At 43.6% G+C, this 22,360-nt stretch overlaps 1 protein-coding gene across 4 annotated transcripts in view; it reads left to right on the plus strand.

Annotated features, from left to right (window-relative positions):
- KLF12 (Kruppel-like factor 12) overlaps positions 1 to 22,360 on the plus strand; it is a 258,753-nt gene that overhangs the window by 153,665 nt on the left and 82,728 nt on the right. For all 4 annotated transcript variants that reach the window (XM_014965966.1, XM_014965969.1, XM_014965968.1 and 1 more), the window contains exon 4: positions 5,608 to 6,151. In XM_014965966.1, the coding sequence (XP_014821452.1) occupies positions 5,608 to 6,151 (544 nt within the window). The remainder of the gene's footprint in view (positions 1 to 5,607; positions 6,152 to 22,360) is intronic.

Consider the following 22,360-nt stretch of genomic DNA (forward strand, 5'->3'; position numbering starts at 1 on the left):
CAAGGACAGCTTTTTTGGTATGCTTTCTTACAAATTGTTTGACCTTGGGAGATTGCAGCCAGAGAGGAAGAAAGCTTTAAAAGCTGACAGCTGATTGTTGGAGGTTTGTAAACTCTGTCGTGCGGGAGCAGTAAAACTCCAGAAAGGCATAAAGACTCGCTGAAGCTTGGTAACCTGTGAAGCTGATGAACTTCAAGGCATCAGGACGAGTTGCTGAAAACAGAATCACAGAATCTTCTAGGTTGGAAGGGACCTCAAAGATCATCTTGTCCAACCGTCAACCTAACTGACAAAAATATACACCCGCACAAGAAACAAGAAGCATCACCATCACTAAACCATACCTCCCAGCACTATATCAACCTGTCTTTTGAACACCTCCAGGGATGGTGCCTCAACCACCTCCCTGGGCATTCCAATGTCTGATAACCCTTTCAGTGAAAAAAATTTTCCTAATATCCAGCCTGAACCTCCCCTGGTGTAACTTGAGGCCATTTCCTCTCGTCCTGTCGCCTGTGACTTGGGAGAAGAGACCGACCCCCACCTCTCTACACCCTCCTTTCAGGTAGTTGTAGAGAGCAATAAGGTCTCCCCTCAGCCTCTTCTTCTCCAGACTGAACAACCCCAGCTCCCTCAGCCTCTCCTCATAAGACTTGTGCTCCAGACCCCTCACCATCTTTGTTGCCCTTCTCTGGACCCGCTCCAGCACCTCTATGTCTTTTTTATGGTAGGGGGCCCAAAACTGGGCACAGTACTCGAGGTGGGGCCTCACCAGTGCCGAGTACAAAATGATCTTTGCTTTTTCACTGGTTTTAACCTCGGCTGTGTGGAAACTGGTCATGGGTAGGAGGCAATGCTGGGGCGCTGAGGAGATGGCCACGAGTAGGACAAGAGAGTGGAAAGGGGCTGTTGCAAAATGTACCCCAAAGCAAGTTAAGAGGAGGTGGAGTTCAGGGGTCTGGAAAGAAGATAAAATAGAACTGTGGAGGAAAGGATGGCCATCCAGCAAATAAGATCAGCCATAACCTCACCACGCTTCTCCCGAGGGCTTGTGGCTGGTTGTGTGGCTGGCTGGTTGTTTTTCTGTAATGGTCGGGGAAACGGGCAGTGCGGAATGCTTTTTTACACAGCCAAAAAAAGCTTTGTGAATAGAGAAATCACGTGTTATGTTCCTGGCGGTGTTTTATTAACGGCAAGCTAATGAAATAGAGCACTGCAGCAAATACTGGTGTACGGCTTTAAAGGGCAGGCGCAAGCAGCACGAGCCAGGAGCTGACTAGTAGAGGCTGCGGCTTTACTAAAAAAGCCTTTTCTTGCAGGGAGCCCTTTTAACCTGCCCTCCAGTTCTGTTCCAGCCTGGGTTTGAGCGGATGGTGAACAGCATTAGGGATGTGATGGCGGTGTCACAGAGAGAGGCATCGCTGAGATTTGCCTCCGAGTCCCAAGGGCTGATGCTCTCTCTCTCTCCTTTGTAGCGGCGGGCAGGAGCGGTGAGATGAGGGAAGCCGCGTGGAGCTGTACCCCTTCATGTTGTATTTCCAGGGTCTGGGCTGGCATCCAAGGCAGCCCACAGGGTTACAGGGACCTCAAGCTGAACCCTTTCTAACCCACCAAATGCTCTGGAAGCTGCCAAACTCCCAACAACAGAGTTTAGACCCCTAAAAGCGAAACGAAGTTTGCAAAACCAACACAGACGCTTTTGGGAGACCGGTGGTGAAAACCTATTTCAGACGCCCAACCCAGCAATCAACTGAGCCCACACCACCACAGAAGCCCAGTTCACCACATGAGGATGGAAATGCAGGAACAGAGACACAGGAGAAAAAACACACTACTGGGTTTTTTTGGTTGTTTTTTTTTTCATCCAGTTGACTTTATGAGCTGACAGAACAGCTGAAGCTATACCTCTGAATTGCCCAGCCACAGCGCTGTGATCTTCTCATTTAGAAAAGATGTGGTTCCGTTAAATAAAACTAATGGCAACACTCATTGTCTAAGGAAATGAACAGTTGATTCTTGGTTAATAACATTTTGGGTAGATGCTAAGAAAATAGTGTACTGAGAATTGAGATGTCCCTTTTGGCTATTCTTCATCATGTAGTTTCTAGTTCTGGAATAGTCATCGTCATTGGGAAAGGTTTGCTTATACCATGTGTTTTCAGAAAATAATGATAATTTTATGTTCAAAGTTCTGATTCAAATGCAGTTGAAATAGATCTTTGGCAGCTTAGATAAAATCGGAGATCTTGGAGAAACATCTATACCACTTGTGGGTCACTGTAAGGGAGCGTGAGTTTTTGGGGTAGATCTCTTTGTTCACCACACCAGAACAAAATATAACACTTGTTTACAATTTCTATATGAAGTACAGGATGTACAAACCTGTTTTGATAAGGATCCTGCTCTTGTCTTTTGTAATGTTGACTGAGATCAGTCACAGCCTGAATTTACCAAAGAAAGGGCATTCTTAGTCTTAGAGTTTTGGCAGGGAAAGGAGGTCATTGAAGGGCATACCAGTTTTCATCCTCTTTAGAGAAATTAATGAAGGGATTGTAAAGGTTTCAAGTTCACTGCTGAAGACTGAAATAATAATATCAACTGTATTACCATAGAGCAAAGAGATTGCATGGCTCCTCCAGCAGTTCTGGACAAGAAGGTACCTATGGAAAGGTAGACGTGATATAAGGAATATACAGTACAAAAGTAAATGCAGAAGAGCTATTAAAAGAGAAAGTGATTTGTATAGTAGACTGCAGTTACATGATGCTTTTTTCTTTTCTTTTTTTTTTTTTAATTCCCAAAAGACTAGGTGTAATTACTATAGTAAAACAAAGGCCTGTTCTTTGCACAATCTAGAAAAATCTGTAAGTCATGACCTGTGCTTTGTCTCAAAGACAATTGACTCTGTCCATGGAACAAGTTCTTTGTGTGACATCAGATACATAAAAGCTTGAGGTCCTTCCTGATTCTTCCTGTAAGGGACCTGGTGCTGCTTGCTGCAAAGGCAGGTGGGACTTTGGGGCAGACTGCACTCAGTTTGGTGATGAACTGCTTCCGAGGTCTATGTGGATGCCTTGTGTCCAGTCTTGGAAGTATCCCAGAAGTCAGAAGACTGCTGGGAGCAGTCTGACATGCATAGGCTGGGTACAACAAGTCCCCAGTGCCCTCAGAGCACTTCAGGGTGCACAAGGGCATCCCGCATCTCCCTTGTACGTGAGTTGACCCCATTTATCCCCCTTCTCTCAAACACTTAAGACAGAAGATGAAGCCTTTGGCCTTGTGAAGATTTGGGTATAGCCCGTGCAGTTTGTCCCTCTGCTCCTTGCAGTCACTGTTCCCACCAGTCTGTCTAGTTCAGCAGAACCAGTCCGTTTGCCCATTGCGTATGTAAGACTTGTCAAAGATCTGACAGATGAACTACTTGTGCCATGTGTGTTTGTGGGTTTGTCCTTATGATGGCACACACGGTGTGCCTCATGCGGAATCTCGTTACTGACTGTAGCCTGGATAAGGTGTTTCAGAGGAAGTTACTGGGAATCATCACCTGGCGATTACAGGCGCTTTTGCCTTCTTGAGGAAGAACTTTCATAACCTTGTCATTTGTAGTCCATTGTGTGCTTTGAAAAGTGACCTGTTCTTCACTCTCTGTTCCTTTTTAGCGGATGAACTTCCTATTGTCTTTATAAAGGGATTTTTTTTTTGGCTTTTGTTACTTGTATTACAGCAGAACAGCAGGGTCCAGAGGCCGGATGAATTGGGGTCCCTTTTGTTTTAAGTTGATTTGTGTATGAATAGAGGAAGAGACTTGCTGTTCCAGAGATGTTCTGGCATTCAAATGGAAGGAAATTTCAGATCCAAGAACCAGTCTAAATCAGCTGAATAGATGGGATCTAATAGAACATCTCATCTTTCAGCATGCCAGGGATAATATCGACTAAGGCTGTTATTATTACGATTTTTAATATTAGTGTTTCTATTTTCCTTTTGCAATGGAACCTCCTTCTGTGATTAAATTTGGCTCCGACTCAAAACAAGGAGGGTTCTCCGTGAAAATATTTAACATAGTTGATTATAAAAATCCCAAAGTGAATTCATAGCTTGCTTGACTGTTAGCCTATTTCGAGTACACCAACTGCAATATTTGTGGCTTAAATATTTCTGACTTAATATTTTTAGATACCTAGTAAATACTGTAATTTAGAGATCAAGAGAATGCATCTAGAGCTGTTTAGGTACCATAAAAAAATGGCTTGTTAGATCTGTATATGGAATAATTGCTTTGGGTCAAGTGAGGTTTTAAGTAGCTTGGCAAATGGTTTTTTTGGTTGGTTTTTGTTTTTTTTTTTTTAATTGAGGTTGATTTTCCATACTACAGCACATAACAGTGTGTGTGTGCCTGTAGAGGAGCTCTGCTGCAGTGCAGTGCCGTGGAGGTACTTAGCTGAGGAGCTGAGAGCTGTGCTTTGTCTTGCTACCAGGTTATCGATGGGCATTTCCTTCCTTGCTCTGCCTATTGAAAATTACTTGAAAAAACATTTTTAAAGAGTAGTTATTAACGATGTACTGTCAAAAAGGAAAGATATATCAAATGAGCTTCTCCAAAGATCTATCTTTGGCCTAGCATTATTCAAAAATTCTATTAACCTCTTTGATGGTGGAAATAAGGAATAAAACTATAAAAATAGCAGATGACACCAGTCTAGAATAAACGTAGACCAACCAGCTTTGAAAGAGTTGGTCTAAAGCACAAAATTATTTTGCCAAGTCAGGAAAATTGTTCTTAATTAGTGTGGAAAAATGAAAAAAATTAAATTATAACAATGGGGAAGGCTATCTAACGTGCTAAATCAGGATAATGAATTGCTGTAGCCATCGCTGCCTGTAAGAGGAACAGCCATAGGAACGTGGGGCTCTCCGCTGACCTGTGAGGGCTTTGTGAGTAACCCATGCAGACTGCCCAAAGTCAAACGCTGAACTGAAGGGCCGTGTTTAGTGTAAGGCACTGCCTTCTGAAAAGTGATGTGGACAAAACTACAACAATCGCTACGAAGAGCAAATGAGTGCCGAGGCTTGTTCTTTTAAAGGTGGGTTATGACAGCAAGAAGAAGCAAGGTCTGCCTAAGTCCAGAAGAAGATAGATAGGTAGGGGGAAATTGCATTCTTCACACATGCAGAAAGGTGTTTGAAAAATGGTAGCGACTAGTTTTTCTTCAGGTGCACTGGAGGTGACACAAGAGAGTAACTCCGTAGCTTAAAGTTAGATGTTGGGAAGAAATGTCCTGTAAATATACATAGTGGCTATCTGTAAGAGATAATAAAATTTTTGTCACTGATGACTGCATAGTGCAAAGAAACAGGATGATTTTGTACACTTAATCCTGCCACCTTCTAAGAAATGAGATTAGGACTTTTTAAAATATTCTGTTCAAACTGAATATATCTGTGCTTTTTTGCGCGATTTGTCCTTTAAACTTATGAACTGACACAAACAAAGGAAACAAATCCTGTGGCTTTCATGACCAAGTTGTGTGATGTACATTAGCCATTGGGGATGCAAGTCATCTTTAACCTCATATGTAACTATGTCTCTTTGTCCTTCCTCAACAGTCTCCAAACGTCCACAACTACCCAGATATGGAAGCTGTACCCTTGTTACTAAACAACATGAAGGCAGACCCCATGGAGGATTCATTATCTACAGACCATTTCCAAACACAGACTGAACCAGTGGACTTGTCAATAAACAAAGCCAGGTCGTCCCCTACAGCAGCTTCATCTTCACCAGTTTCCATGACAGCATCAGCCTCTTCCCCTTCTTCTACTTCTACTTCTTCTTCTTCTAGTCGACCAGCTTCATCACCCACAGTAATAACATCAGTATCCTCAGCGGCATCTGTACCGTCAGTATTAACTCCAGGTCCTCTTGTGGCCTCTGCGTCTGGTGTTGGAGGCCAGCAGTTTTTGCACATTATCCATCCAGTACCACCTTCAAGCCCCATGAACTTGCAGTCCAACAAAATGAGTCACGTGCACCGTATCCCCGTGGTGGTACAGTCGGTACCCGTTGTCTATACAGCTGTGAGATCACCTGGGAATATGAACAACACTATAGTAGTACCACTATTGGAGGATGGGAGAAGCCACGTAAAAGGTAAGGTGGAACCAGTTTTGTGCATCTGTGGCGTCTCTAAAATGGTTCTTTCGTGAGGAAAATGTAACAGCGTAGTAAAGCTGTTAGTTTACAAACTTACAGGGTCGTTTGCTGAAGAGACATTTAACTTACATGATCGGGAGGAACCTTTAAAAGCCTTGTCCCAGATGTGCTTTAAAATAAATAAGTCTTTTTATAAAGATGGAGGTCAGCAGTGGTGTTAGATGCTCAGACAACTCATGGCAAGTTTTGTCCTGAGAGGAATAAATCCTCCCCAGAAGTGAAAGAAATAGATCAGCGAAATAATGACAATATATGAAACATCGTAGACAAACATAAAGAACTCAACAGGTAATACAGATTTGGCAAGAGAAGGAATGTCAGAGAGACTATTTTTATGTACAAAGAGAAAACAATTGTAGGAATATGCAAAGGAAAAGCTTTTGGACCTCCTTGGGCTGCAGGAACCTGCAAAGGAAAAGCTTTTGGACCAAGGAGCAGGAGCAGATGCAGAGAGGTAGGTTTTATTAAGCCCAAAGAGCGGCAGTGCAATATTTTGAATTAGGTTTCTTCATCCAAATTAAACAGAAGAAGGGAAGGAAGCCACACGGAGTGTATACGTTGGGAATGAATTTTGCAGACACGGGACCTGAGAGGCACATGGAGGTGTGAAGGGAGGAAGAAAGCATGTGCCAAAAGGACAGATACACTCTTGGAGAAGTGTCCAAAGAACACGGAAAGGGGAGCTGGAGAGCAAGAAAAAGTGAGAACGTAACAGTTACCCGAGGGAGCAAAAACTTGTTAAAGATGGTGACATGATGGGTGGAGGAAGAAAAGAGAAAACAGATGTGCCCAGATACTTGGAAAAGCATAGCTCTATAAAGAAGGCATTAGTGACAGAGATGGGAACACGAGGAAAGGAATGAGAGAGACTCATTTCAAGGTTCATCACATGTGAGTGAATAAAATATGGCTAATTCTTCCCTGAAATGAGGTATTGCTTGAGGCGGAAAGGGAGGGTACTGACAGATAGCCTTACTTGAGGGCTTATGAGACTACAGGGCATTTAGTAATACATCTTATAGCATCTCCTGTGTACCTAATTGCATAATGAACAGGTCTCTACAACTAGAAGACCTTTATTCGTCAACTCTCCTGTCTGTTTTTGATATACTGGTGACTGCAGGGATGGGTCATTCTGATGTCCATAAATCTTTGGTTCTCCTCCTGTTTCTTCAGTACCCGAGTGTGGATTGTGTTTTCTCAACAGGCTTGGACATAGGAAGTGAGCTCACAACTGATCTGGGTTTCTTTTTAAGCCTCAAAATGACAGTTTAAGCAGTTTTATTGCACAGTGACGTAATTTTAGGACTTTGTGCTGTTATGTCATGTCAAGAAATGATGGATGAAAGCATAACTTTTTGCCATGTTGTCTGGGAAAAAGAAAAAAAGGGACGTTTTAGTCTGTATTTCAGTTTTGGAGCTTTGAGCTGCACCTGACTTTCAGCTCATCCAGAATTTTTGCCATTTGTTTTCTATTCAAAGGTGCTAGTTGGCTCTGGTAGTAGTCTCCTCTATAGGAAGTACCTCCTGATTTTGTAAAGCTGGAACTTCGTTGCCCCAGTTTCGTCAACAAAATTCCAGAATTTAATGTGCCATAGGGATTTCAGCCCACGAGCTCCAGGCCTTCTGAGCTGCCCTGACAGTATCGCCTTTGTGCTGTTATTGGCAGAGATCATTAACCAGCCCTGCAGCACTTGCTAAGGTACTGCTGAAGAAAAAGAAAGGATTAAGCTTTCTTTAATTTATTTTTTTTTCCTCATCAGTTGTACTCATTTTGCTTTCATTAATTCTTTTGATATAAATGTTCAGGTTAATTTGAATAAATACAAAAGAAAACAGTGGGCAACAGTCCACCCTAGGTAGCCAGCTAGTTTGTCAGCTTTCACTGGAGTGTGTTTTTCTTTCTTTAATATAAAACAATATAAATAATAACACACAATGTTTTTGCATCAATTAGCTGATTAAATAAGTTTCATATGTGTGTAGACTAACTTCCCTTCACTGGTCAGCTTTCCTGCTGAAAACAAGAAATAAATGTACACAGATGCCACCGGGACATTGCTGTCAGATTGAATTGGTTGCTAATCCTCTGCCAGCTGAAGGACACGTGCAGTTTCAGAATCATCTAGAGTCACTACTTTCAACTTTAACATGAACATCGATCATTCTCAGAAACAAAAAAAATACACCCAGCTGAAACAAAGTCGATCCACAGATAGAGGCATCAGTAGGATTTTTCCCATAATCTCTGTGGTGTTGCCCCTTTGGGGCTAAATCAGAGACCGTGTTGATGATCCAGGGGTATTGTTGTGAAGCACTTAAAGTTATATTTTACAGTAGCCTGTATCCAAATTCTCTTCACTCTCATGGAATTTAAGCACTTTCCTGAACAGAGATCTTTTCAATGCTAAAATTAATGAAAATTGCATTAGGCTTAAGTTCAGACCTCTCCTGTTTTTCTTGATGCAGGTACTTAGGGGAAAAATGCAAGAAACAGACATAGAGAAAGGTTTTTTCGTTGTTATTCCCAGTTTTATTTTGCTCATGCTAAATTTTCCTCTTCCTTCCAGGTTTGACTAGAATAATTTCATTTTTTATGTTAATGCAAAACCTTCTCAGGCCACCACCATCCTTCTAATCCTGCCTCCAGACGTTTTGCTCGGGTGGCTCTTTGCTTCCCCTGATGCTTCCCAGTCCACCTTCTTCTCTTGGACAAAGTTGTCCTCCTGGCAGCTGCTTTTCTAAGCAAACACTTCTTTCTTCAAGTTCTGTTTGAATTCTCTCTTTCCTCCAGCACAAGAAATCACTATCTCCTCATCTGTTTTCCCCCCTCTTTTTCTATTGTTCCTTTTTTTTTTCTAGTCCTTCCCATCTCACTGACTGTTCTTTGAGGGCCAGTTTCAGCAGCTCTGCTTTGTCCCTCCCTCCTTATCTGTTAATTTCTAACCCGTAATGTCATCTCCTCCCCTGCCGCTGTGCATCTTTCTTGGTGGCCTCATTCATCCTGGTGTTCTCCGTCGCACTTTCCTTCAGGAGTCTCAGATCTCCTTTCCTGCCTCTTCATGTGCTGCTCGTTTCTGCTCCCTGTCCTGCCTCCTCTCTCCTGTTTTTCACTTCCCTGGTTTCCCGTTAAATCAAACCCTTTTCTGCAGCACTGAATAATGGGTGGGTTTGTAGAGAATTAACTCTTGTACATATGAGCTGCTGGCAGCGTCCTGTCAGGTCCTGTGCCACGGGGTACACCCAAGGGGGTCAACGGGAGCCGAGGGTATCATGCTACCAAAGCACCCTTCTGTCAGACTGATGCTTTTTGCAGGATAAGAACCTCTCGGTTCACCCACTGTGGAGGAGGAACCCCAGGGAGACCCCTCCACAAAGTGGGGGAGGTCTCTGTGTGTTGCCCTCCAACCACCAGCCCAGCTGTGCAAGTTGCCCCCTACAGCCTAATCCTTGTGTTATTTCGTATGCGCAAAGGGTAGTCATGTGTTAGGCCTGTGGGGGCCGGGAGGGGATGGGAGCCAGGCACAAGTCCATGTGGGCACTGCTGGTCCAGTGCCACCCCTCTGCCACCCCCTACAATGTGGTGAAGAGATGGAGTTCGCTTTCTTCAGTGGTCACCACTGTTGTCTTCTGATCCTCCATGGCCTTACAAACCCCTTGGAGATTTTTTTCTGTGTGGAGTAGGTGGTGACCACTAGACATTACATTAAGTTATTCTAGAGCATTAAAATACCATTAAAAACTCATTCCTTGCCTTTTTTTCTCCCTGTTGAGCAATGGCGAGGATTGCTAAAAGGTGTAATTAGAGGCACAGCAGGTAGCAGCACCTATAGATAGGGTTGCCTCAGGATTTCCACTAAAACCCTGTCTTCAGTTGCTCACAGTCTGTCTGGTTGTTTTAAACTAACATTTTCCATGTCGAATGTCTGCCTCAGGCTATTTCTTTTTTCTCCTTTTCTTTCTTTCTGAGGAAAGTTTCAAGAAAAAACTATTCCGCTTTTCCTGAGACTCAGCGTAGAGAAAAAAAAAATGGCATTTTCCATGTTGAAAACTTTACTCCAGCTCTTTTTGGTGAAAAACTCTAGAAGTTCTGTGTGCCATGAACCTCAAGTTCGGTTTGGACTGTTGTCTTTTTTTGGGTCTTTATAAGCACTTGCAGAAACCAAGCCAAGTTTGGAGATCTGAAAAATATATGAGTCCCCTTAAAGAGTAAAGCAAAAAAAAATTGTGGCTGGGAAAAGGCTTGGAGGAGCTTGGAAGGGGCTGGGCAGTAGGGAGAGGGGCAGAACGGAAGGGAAAGGGGGAGAGAGGGCCACAAAGATGATCAGAGGGCTGGAGGACATCTGTCCTCTCCTATGAGGACAGGCTGAGAGAGTTGGAGTTGTTCAACCTGGAGAAGCCTCCAGAGAGACCTTACAGTGGCCTTCCAGTACCTAAGTGGCCCTACAGGAGAGATGGGGAGGGACTCTTTATCAGGGAGTATAGTGATAGGATGAGGGGTAGCGGTTTTAAACTGAAAGAGAGGAGATTTAGATTAGGTACTAGGAAGAAATTTACTGTAAGGGTGGTGAGACACTGGAACAGGTTGCCCAGAGAAGTTGTGGGTGCCCCATCCCTGGAAGGCCAGGCTGGATGGGGCTTTGAGCAACCTGCTCTAGTGGGAGGTGTCCCTGCCCATGGCAGGGGGATTGGGACTCAATGATCTTGAAGGTCCATTCCAACCCAAACCATTCTACGATTTTATTCTATGATTCTATGTGTGAACATGTTCAGGAGGAAAAGGGGAAAGGGTTTGGAGACGGAGGAGAAGGGGGAAAGGAAAGAAGGAAAAGGAGGGTAGAAAAGAGATCTGGGCAGGGTGAAGGGGTAGAAGGAGAGGCTCAGACAGACAGGAGTGAAAGGGCCCACCATGGTAGCAACACATTCCCCTACAAACTCTGGTCCCATTAGCCTTCCACTACTTTGTTTTCAGAAGGCATCCATGAATACTACTGGTAAATCATGTCCTTCTGGCAGCAGATTTTGCCAAAGATAGATTGTTCTCTGTAGTTCAGAAGAGTTACTGCATTCTTTGAAAGGCCTTTTAGAAGCTCCCTCTTGATGATGGTGCACCAGGGACCTTCAAGTTTTTGGGTTATCACTCTTACTGATTTTAAAGTTTTCAGAAGATGCAACCAGTTGCAAAATCCAGCATTCAGAACATTATAAATTTAAATTTGCCAACCGAACTTCATCTGCTTCCCATATACATAAACATGTGTAATGACATTGGCATGGGCTGTTTTTATGTTACTATGTCTGTGTATCGACCCAGCAGAAATACAGAGATTGTGCATTTTCACAGTTTACTCCTGCCATATTCTTTGCTGTGGATAGTAGTAAAAATGCAGTACCTTTTGCTACAGCTTTTTGTGCAACTTAAAACAAGTAATATCACTGGATTACATTAGCCACTGCCCTTGGGTTTTTTTCAAGTACAGCCTGTTATTTCTGCCTACTGTAAAGTTTCTTCCTCAAAAGTAAACGCAATTTGTAGTACAAAGTTAGAAATTTAGAGAGCCATTCCATATGTTTAAGGGTCAGATTATATGGTCTGTTTGTTTGTATAAATTATGCTATGGAAGAGACTCTTAATTAAAACCAGTAGTGTTGCCTTTTTTATTTCATGTGAAGCGTTTATCCTTCCTACATTTTAGTAGATGGTTATTTTGGATCTGAATTGCATTGGGGAGGAGATTTTCTACTTCAGCTGTATTTTTTTTGCTATTACTCACAAAAATCCTTTGTGGCTGTACCTATTCCAACCTGTCCACCACCACCCTCCTGCCTCCCACAGTGCTGAATCTCTCTTCCCCTGTTTGCTTGGTTTGTCTGGAAGAAGTATTAGTGGTTCTTGGAAAGGCGAAGCAGGTTGGCAATGGCTATCTGGGAGGAGAAGCCAGCAAAGAAGAGGCTTGCATTCAGGGTGGGACCTGTGTTACTGGAGATGGTGCATATATTTAAGAACTAGAGTAAATAGTAATTCTTGCCAGAATGGAGAGTTAAAACACAGGTTACAAGATATGCTGTGGTATTTGAAATTGAGAAGGAGGTTGCTTAAAGTAAGTCAAAGTAGTTTGGGTTGACTATGGGGAGTCCCGTAAACAGTCTTCTACTTAAATCTGCAGAAAAATCATATTTCTGGTGACTGGCTAGTGACAGGCTTAGGTTTTTCCACTACAGAAGCCTATGTTCTTCTAAGATTTATCCGCAGTGGATTTAACTTCATGTATGTTTTTAACTATGAGCAGATTTGGGAAGGGAATGAGGTGGATGTGTATTCCAATTTTATTTGTGAATCCCAGCATAAGGAGGATGAGGAAATCCATTTGCTCATATCCAAAGTCCCTGCATCTTTTGGAAGCTGTTAATTTCTTCTCTTCCATGCAAAGAATGCCTCTGGTCCTTCAACTCTGTTTTCTCACCAGGGCTGAGCTTTGATCTAGTTGCTGTTATGCCACAAATTTGGATCCAGCAGAAACTCATGCATAAAACTTCTCATTTATTTTACTCCTGCCATGGGTTTTATTGTGTCTTGGACCAACCTGCTGGAAACTTTCTGGTGTTTAAAATATCTCCGTTGCAGTGTGTGAATTGCAATCTGCTACCGTTTTGTAGTGGCTTTACATTTTATTTAATATTAAATATATTCTGTCCTGATTGTTTTCCCTGCTTTCTTGTGGTGATAGAGTATTTGTATATTGGATGCTCAGTGAGATATAAATCTCAGTAGTCTCAGTAGTTTGGTTTTTTGCATAGATTAGGTCTCGTATTCAAATAGCTTTGAAAGAGAAAAGTCCGTTGCTTAAAAAAAAATGGTGTTGTATGTTTATGTATACAACCAAGTGACAGAGGTGCTTAAATATGTGCATATATTACATCCATGCGATCACTCTCACCTCTGTATTTCTCCACACAGCTATTCTTTTACAGGTTTATGGCAAATTATTTGACTGGTGAAATGATTTTAAATATTGCCTTTGATTGGATCATAGCAATTAATATTCTCTGGTAGATTAGTTACACTGTGCATTCGGTGCCAATTCCCATTCTCTGTGAACCATAGCTGTGCGGGGTGCAGTTAACTGCTCTAGCCATATAGTCCCATAAAATCTCAATAAAATCTGAAAACTGTGGAGTATGGGTAATCTTGCTATAAATTGTAATAAAAATTACCCCTGTAGACTCTATATTCTGACCATTAAGTTCATGGATACTGCTGCTTTGTACATAAAGTTTTATGAAATAAATTGACCAATTCTGCTGCCCCTACCAGACACCAAGCTGTTTGGATTGAAAATCTGATAGGTGCGCTCAGAGCATTTTCCAACGCATAAAGCACTTATAATGAACTTTAAATAGGAAGAAGAATGCCCTATGTGTGCTTCGTATAGTATGGACCAGCTTAGGAAGAGAAAATAATGAATAACATCATTCCCGTGCATTTTTTTAGGTCCATAAAGCCAGGATTTGGTTCCCTAAAATGCGTTAAGTAAACCTGAGTATAACACTTAATCTCTGAGGGCATCATTTCAAATAGCTCCCGCACACCTGCATCTGGAAGCGTTGCCTCCGCTGGTGAAAACACACAGCAGTGTTTGTGACGTTCTCCTTTGACGTTCTCCTGCTGGGGAAATCCATGTTGGGCTCCTGTTATCTAAAAAAGCTGCCAAGAAGGAGGATGTTCAGTTGCTTCAGACATCAAGCTACAGTGGGAGGCTGGGCTTGCACAGTTATAAAACCTATTTTCCAAGAGTAACTGAGAAGGGTATAGATGTGTCAGTCCCTCGACTTGGCTTTTGATCCACCCAGATACACATTTTTATCAGAGGTATTTGAAAGAGTGTCAGTTTAAGAAACAGCAAAAGAAGTCACTGTTGGCCAGCAGTTTCCTCCTTGCAATATTTCAGGTACCAAACTGTGCCATCTGCCAAACGTAGAGATCAAAGTTATGGTTTAGACATGACAGTATTTATAACAGTCGGCAGATTTTGGGGTTTAATGATGATTACCATCTCCCCCTGTGAATTACTCCTCTTCCAAATTTGACCACTGGGGCTGTAAGGCCAAAGATAATTTTCTTCAGTATTTCTGATGGGGACTGGGGTGCCTCTATGGCATTAAGTAAATGGTGGCAGGCAGGGAGAGTGGGAGCAAGCAAGGCCACATAGTGCTGTTGCCATCACCCCATCTTCAGGCACCTGCTGAGATCCCCCCAGACACTTGTGTTCCTCTCCCAGAAAACCAAGGCATGACAGACCCACATGGCAAAGGCTCCTCTCCTCCTCTTCCCAGCAAGGAGCGGGTCCACAGCGGCTCAAGGGGGCACCGCTTTCCTCTGCCAGGGCTGGTGCCCTAGTGGCTCACACCACTGAATTCCCTGTGGGCTCAGCAGCCCTGAAGGCACCCATTTGCCTCTACTGGCCGCATGGGAGCGTTGGGGTGGTTGTATTTGGATGCAGGTACCTGAAGACAGGAGGGGAGAGGTTCTTCCTTCTTCTCCCAGTGTCATCCAGTTCCGGATGTCCACAGCTCAGAGGGGACGGGGGCTGATGGAAATGTTCTGAGGTGCTGTTGGGTCATGGGGTCACTGTGAGTGGTAGATTACTATTAGGTTCAAACTACTTAGTTCACGGTGTTTCTGATGCTGGCAGATGAATAGCATATTGTGCTAAAGCACGAGGGCCATATAATTTTCTTAACCATATTTTTCAGTCCCATCGCTCTGGGAGTCTATGTCGCTTTGTTACTTCAGTCCTTTGTGCTCTGCAGACACATGGACACACACACGTGTGTAAGAGCAGTACTAATGAGTGTGAATGGCAGTGCTAGTGAGATTCTCGTAAATGTTAATTTTGGGGTGTGGGCTAATGTTTCGTCTTCCTTTCCTAATGGAGGTTAGTGCAAAGCAGCCATTGCTTACAGCTAGAGATAATCTTCTTTTACCTGCTGTGTGCCAGCGCGTACAGGAGGCAACTGGAAAGGAGCTTCTCAGATAGACATTTGGCACAAGCAAACGTGGTTCTTTCTGGCTTATTAGAGGTACCTCAGAACTGTTAATTTATGCATAATTTAAACTTCTGTTGCAATAAAAATCCGTGGCTATGTTTGCAAGAGGAAATACATCACCGTAGCATGGGTAAGAGCTAGCAAGGCCAGAGGGGCCTCCCCACTGTCCAGGCTGACATCTTATCTAACGCGGGCCTTGGCATTACGCTTGGGGGAGTCCCACCTCAGATGTGTCCCTGCTGCAGACCCCTGTCACCCTGCAAGTGGCCGGACGGGCTTGTGGGTGGACGTCAGGGCAGCTTGGAAGTCTGTCACGAACAATCACTTTGATTAGCAGGTTGTATTTTAGGCATCCTTTAGAGGAAGCAGCATGAGGAGATCAATAGGTGAAACAAAAGCAAACAGACTCTGAGTTTGGAAATCCTTTGAAAAAGCAGAAGCAGATTTTTAATTATTTTTAAAAAGCAACTTCACATAATTCAGTTTTTATTATGTTGCGGTGTATCAGCAGGCCTATATGTATCTTATGTTTACAAAGTTATTAGCAGAGAAGTTAATTTAATGCAGAAAACTAAGATACTAAGATACTAAGATAAAATGAGCCAGAGGCTTCAATATTTCAGGATGCTGGAATTTTCTCTCTCTATTTTCACACCAACGAACATCATCTCGTAATGAGTCATTTCAGCATTAGTTAATACTATGTGGCTTAGCTATAAAGAGAGGCAAAACTCTTGATGGTTACTTCGTTTTCTCCTGCTCTTAAATATTTCATTCGTCTTTAACCCAAGGGACTCATAGTTGCCTTTAAATCAAAGACAGCTTGTAGACATGAAACTACTTCTAGTGGGTCTTCATGAGCCTAGTGACGGGGTGAGTTGTCATCCCTTTCACTCAGAGGAAATTTGAGTGGAGAAAATAAATCAGGTTGTGGTAGCTGAAAACCACCAGCCATGATAGCAGTGTGTTAGCGTATAGCCCTTTTCATGCCAAGGAGGCCCCAGATCCAGGCCACCTACAGGCATCCAACTGCAGGACTTTTGATGGCACTTGGTCTTGGCCAACCAGGTCAGGACACTGCGTATCCCTAAATAATTGCTGGGAAGAAGCAAAGCAAAGCGATTAGGATAATAAGTCTTATGAGGAGAGGCTGAGGGAGCTGGGGTTGTTCAGCCTGGAGAAAAGGCGGCTGAGGGGAGACCTTCTCACTCCCTGCAACTCCCTGAAAGGAGGTTGCAGAGAGGCGGGGGTCAGTCTCCTCTCCCAAGTCACAGGTGATAGGACAAGAGGAAATGGCCTCAAGTTGTGCTAGGGGAGGTTCAGATTGGATATTAGGAAAAAATTCTTCACTGAAAGGGTTATTTACATTGGAATGGGCTGCCCAGGAAGGTAGTTGAGGCACCATCCCTGGTGGTATAGTTAAAAGGCGGGTAGACATAGTGCTTAGTGACATGGTTTAGTGATGGTTTTTTATCAGAGTTGGGTTGGTGGTTGGACTAGATGATCTTAAAGGTCCCTTCCAACCTAGACAATTCTATGATTCTGTGACATATTTGGGTGGAGCCTGAATATGACAGACAGTGGGACAGCATTTACCCAACAGCCTTGTAACACCAGCATGGATGTGAGAAGTAAGAGGTGGCGTGCTGGGCGCTCATCAGCCTGGAGACATTTAAATCCGCAGTCCCCCCTTCCCAAGAGATGCCCTGAAGTGGACCGGAGCACCAGTTTAGAGAGTGAAGAAGGAGAAAAATACCCTGGTGGCATGGCCCCGTGCTCAGGGTATTCCCCTGGGAAGGTGGAGGCTGTATCCTGTTCCGAGAGTTTCATCTGCCCTTAGCATCCGGAGGCTGGATCCTTCCTGGAGATTTTGCTTCCATGACATGGCTAATCCTGTGCCATGTCAAGACCGACACAGCTGTGTGCCAGAAAGCACACATTCAATCAGTGCTCATTAGAAAGCTGCTGTGCATGTTTAAATCTGTTCCAGCATTGTAGAAGGGGCAATTTTGTCCTGAGAAACAGGATCAGGTAATGTCTGGCCCCCACAGCCAGCATAAATTTTAAAGCCCAAAGCTGTTCAGTTCCATAGAAATACAAGCAAGCTTTATATCTGATCCAGATCAGATTTTTTCCTGCTGGCAACCGACAGTTGGCAGATACAATATTAATGATGGTAGACCAAAGTTCTGGAGTATTTACGGGCTGATACATGCCTTATGTGAGACCCATTTGCACGTCTTGCCTTAAAACAAGCGCAGAGAGTGCATTTTAGCTCGTACCGCCCAGAGGGAAACTCCTTTTTGGTACAGTTTGGCAAAAGGGGCCATTGAGAAGTGACTGCATATATGTACGCGCATCAAGAGCAGTTCTCTGTGTTTTCTTGAGCAAAAAAGCATCATTGTTTCTTGAGGCTAACAAGGATGGAAGGCAACGTGGCTGCTTGCAGACCTTCTTAAATAACTCCCCTGGCTCGCCAGTCTTCTCAGCATGGAGTGCTAACAGCTTGCTTCTGTAGCTCCTGTGCACTCTTTCAATGACACCTTTGTCCCACGAAAGCCGTCTCTGACTTGTTTCTTTTTGCTTGCCTCCCCTTAGCCTCATTCACACTTCACAAAACCACTGGGTAGCTCTGTCGGACAAATCTCGCCTTTCAAGAGCAGTAGCAAGGGCAAGGAAACCAGCTCATGTTTAAGGCTTGAGCTTTATTAATGAAATGTGTCTGCCTGCCACAGGGAGGACTTGATCCAGGGACCCAGCTGGGTCCCTTCTGGACCCATGGTCCTAAGTTGGGCTGGATGGGGCTTTGAGCAACCTGCTCTAGTGGGAGGTGTCCCTGCCCATGGCAGGGGGGTTGGAACTCCATGATCTTGAAGGTCCCTTCCAACCCAAACCATTCTATGGTTCTATGATAAATTCAAGGAAAAGCTTGGTCATCAGAGCAAGGTACAGCACGAAGGGAAGGTAAAATGTACTGGCATGTTTTGTGGGCTTTTCTCCACCTTGCTTGCCAATCGCATTCCATTACTCACTTGTCCTCCACCTTTTTCATCTCATTTGCTAAATTATCTCTTGCCTGCATCTCTTCATTCTTTCCCGTTTGATGTTCGTTAGGCCAGTAATTACTCTTAATTCAGTGTTTATGAACTGCCGCTGGTATTTATAAACCCTGGTGCCAGCAGTTCGACAGTTGTTCTTAGATGTCCAAGAGAAAGTCAAAGCTGTTGACATAAGTAGGAGTCACGAACTCTGAATGTATAAAAATCCTGTACTGCAGTTTGCGCGCTGTAGTGAGTGGTGAGGAGGAGATATCTGTTAGGCTTCCGTCCAGTTGGTTATTCACATGGCTCATTTCGCGGAGGGGAATGGCTTTAAAAGCTGTTTTTCCCTGCAGCAGCTGCAGCCGTGCTGATGAGAAAACAGGGCAGTTTGCACCAGCCGGCAGCAGCGAAGTTCAGCCTCCTGGATAGTCACCTCGGCTCCCCAGCGCCTCGGCCACCCAAGGCTGCAAGCTGAGAAGAGGTCACAAATGGAAAAAGAGACAAAAACCCATGTAAAGGCGGGCCAACATTAAAATATAATCCCTAGATCATGTGCTAATTTAATTATCATCGTCGGTTAGGTTCACTGCAAAATATAACAAATAATGTCCTTGAATTCCCCACCTTTCTGTTTGCCCACTGATAGGTTTCCATTCCTCACCTCTTCTTCTCGCCATGCTCAAGTGTCGCAGCACCTCATGATGTGCTCAGACGTTGGTGTCTGGTGGGGCACACTGTGCCCAGTGGGCCAAATTATCCCCAGGGGCAAAAGCACAACCCCCTTGGCAACTTTATGGCTATGTTAGGAGTATACAGAGTAGGATTTAGCTCACTGAGCAGAAACAAAAAGAAGGTAGCGTTTTAATCTAATTGCGAGTCTTCCTCCTTGCACATTCCTCTGGTAATCTAAAAACACCACCAAATATCATAGGAGTCTCAGTAATATCTCAAGTGTTGGCAATCTGCAATAATAGTGAAACAGCATGTCTTATAAGGAACAAAAGTGGGTAAGACTTTTCATACACGTTTATACTGACTCTTTTTATGTAGGTGTATTCACACTTTAGTGATCAAAATTCATGTATAACAACTGTATTACAGACTAAACTATGTAACAACTTTAGTGATTTGAAGTTAGGCCTAGGTTTAAACATTAAGAAAGTTCCTGAGCTAGCTACTTAAAACTTTTGCTATAGTGTAAGTCAGATTAACCCATCATTAATACGCAATATCACATACATAGTTTTTTGTTACAATTTTAATTTTATTTACAAACATTAGCTTTCACAAAGGCATCACGTGTAGCAGCATTTAAATATGGGGCAGGTACAAACGTTTGTACAAAAATATGATACAAACTTTTTTTTTATGGTTGGACTAGATGATCTTAAAGGTCCCTTCCAACCTAGGCTATTCTGTGATATAACTTCTTGTAACGAGATTCACTTTAAGAAAAACTGAAGAAGTAATGAAATAAGTAATAATAATCTGATACTCAAAGTTGCTTTTAAGAAGGAATGATAGGGAACAAGACATCCTCAGAAATAGCTCATCTTTCCAAATAATTTTCTTGGGCTTAATCAGCTGACTAGATGGTTCAGTTGTTCTTGAATCAAATACTAGATTATCTCTAATACTCTGGTATGCATTGAATACTATCAAGTGTTAAGTCATGATTTTAAGAAACACGTGGTGCTTATTCTATCTAAAACAATTAAATGTTTTGAACAATTTCAAAATTGTTTGTACGTTTGTCTCATGCAGGTCATTGTTCATTGTCAACAGTCTTTGCTTTGCTAAACAAAAGGTGTTTTCTTTACCACACATGAAGAAATAATAAGCAGTCCAAACCTAGCCAGTATTACTGAGGCATCTAAACTGTGCTAGTAGAAAGCTAATAGAAGTCACACTGTGCATCTGTAAATGCACTGTGATTCCAGAAGAGGTTGTTGCATCAGCTTACTGAACATATTTTAATAGTATTTTCTTTATGAAGTTCTTTAACATTAAAAAATGCAGCTGAAGGGTAGTTATAATCACTTACTGTTCTTCTACTCAGAGGTGGTTCACAGGTAAGACGTAAATTAAAATTTAAGACCAACTTTCCCTTGAGTCATCACTCATTTGGAGAAGGGCTTTCTTTTCGAGAGCCCAGCTATCCATCAGTGCTATTTTTTATGGCTGCACAGCTCCTGGAGTCTCTACAGCCCTCCTGTTCTTCCATGTAACTCAGTCCCTTTTCTAGAGGCAGCGAGCACGGTAACATAAGAAACATGGCAAAATGGGGAACCTAACTGTGATTTTTGGAGCTGCTGTCTAGCCGTAGGCTCACTGAACCATTCTTGATCTCTACTGGGAGCCTGTGATACCTGTTGTCCAGGGCTGTGGTTAGCCAGAGCTGAGTAGGAATGACAGCTACCTTTCTTGAAAAGCACGTCGCAAGACCCAGAAAGTGTCCTACCTCTGATAACTGCAGTACAGGAGAGCACAAACTTAACAATTAGCTTTTTGAAGAAATAATCTTGGATTCCTCTATTTCACCTGGCCAAACAAAACAAACACGCATTTAAACAAATCCCTTTGCCTGTCTTCCCCTTCCCTCTCCTCCCTTGCAGGGTCAGACCTCTCTCCAGTTTCTCTCTTCTACTCCAGCTGCTTTCGGTGTCTTTCAGCACTTACTAATCCTACGTGGTATTCCATGGGTGAGGGGGAGTGTCACCTCCAAAGCTTGTCTCTGTCTGTCCCCAGACACAAGCAACCCTCAGATCCTCTCAGGACTATCCCAAGTCATACTTGTGCCCCATAGTCCCCCTCACACCCATCTCTTGGTTTCCTCCACCTTGCCCCCTATGCGGGTTGGGCTTATTTCCCTCTGGAGGGCAGCAGCCAGGATAAGAGGGAAAGCAGGTGGCCCTACTCTTCTGCTCTCCTCTTCTTTCCCATCTCTCTGTGGCACAAGATGTAACTCTGGTGAGTTGACCTTGGCTGGTGCCAGGCACCCACCTAGCTGCTCTCACACCCTCGGCTCCTCCACAAGACGGGGAGAAAATCAGGTGGAAGAGCTCTTGGGTTGAGATAAAGACAGGGAGATCACCCACCGAGTGCTGTCACAGGCAAACCAGACTTGACTGGGGGAAAATTAATTTAATTTCTTGCCAATTAAAAGTAGATTAGGATGGTAAAGAACCAGCCTCCCTGCCCCCTTTTTCCCGGGCTCAACCTCACTCCTTCATTCCTGGGGTGGGGAATGGGAGCTGTGATCAGTCCATAGTACCTCTTCTCTGCACTCCCTTCTTCCTCGTGCTGTTCTCCTGCTCCACCATGGTCTCTTCAGCTGAAGGGGAATCTCTGCCCCACCACAGAGCAGCACCTCTTCCATTCTTTCCCCTCTCACCTTGATGTCTGCAAGGCGGTTTTTCCACAGTTTCTTCCTCATTCTGCCCATGTGGCATCTTTTTTTTGCCCTTTTTTAAACCTATTTTCCCTGAGGCACCACCATTTTGGCTGCGGAGCTGGGCCGTGCCCTGTGAGGCGGGTTGGTCGGAGTGGGCTGTGCCCCATGCGGTGCCATGCAGTGCCATGCAGTATGGATACTGTAAACTGTGGGTAGACAAAACAATCCTGCAATTCCTGCTCTTCGGCTGTTCATAAAGACCTGAGACTGTGTGAACTTTTCCAAAAAAATCTGCCTGAGGGCAGCCGACATCAGTTACCACAAAGTTAGTTGCCTGTCAGAAGTTACATGTGGTGGCTTTGCTGTGTGTAACATGGAGGGAAGGCTCCTTCAGAAGCTGACACTGGTGTTGAATTGTGTCAGAAACTGGTACAACTGAGGGGTTTTTTTGACACCTAACTTTTAGTTAACTGGAGGGACCTGGGTCCCAGTCTCTTATCTCATGATGGACAAGTCGAAATCAAAGATTGCTACTGAAATTATGCTGTAAAATTTTCTCTCAAGTGTGCTGTGTTGTACTAAGCAGACATAGCCCTTTCTTTTTACTTTCTGAAGACAACCAGACTCTTTGTCAGGGAGTGGAGTGATAGGACGAGGGGTAAC

Source organism: Calidris pugnax, unplaced genomic scaffold, assembly GCF_001431845.1.
Source record: "Calidris pugnax isolate Ruff unplaced genomic scaffold, ASM143184v1 scaffold20, whole genome shotgun sequence".
In the NCBI taxonomy this organism is placed as follows: Eukaryota; Metazoa; Chordata; class Aves; order Charadriiformes; family Scolopacidae; genus Calidris; species Calidris pugnax.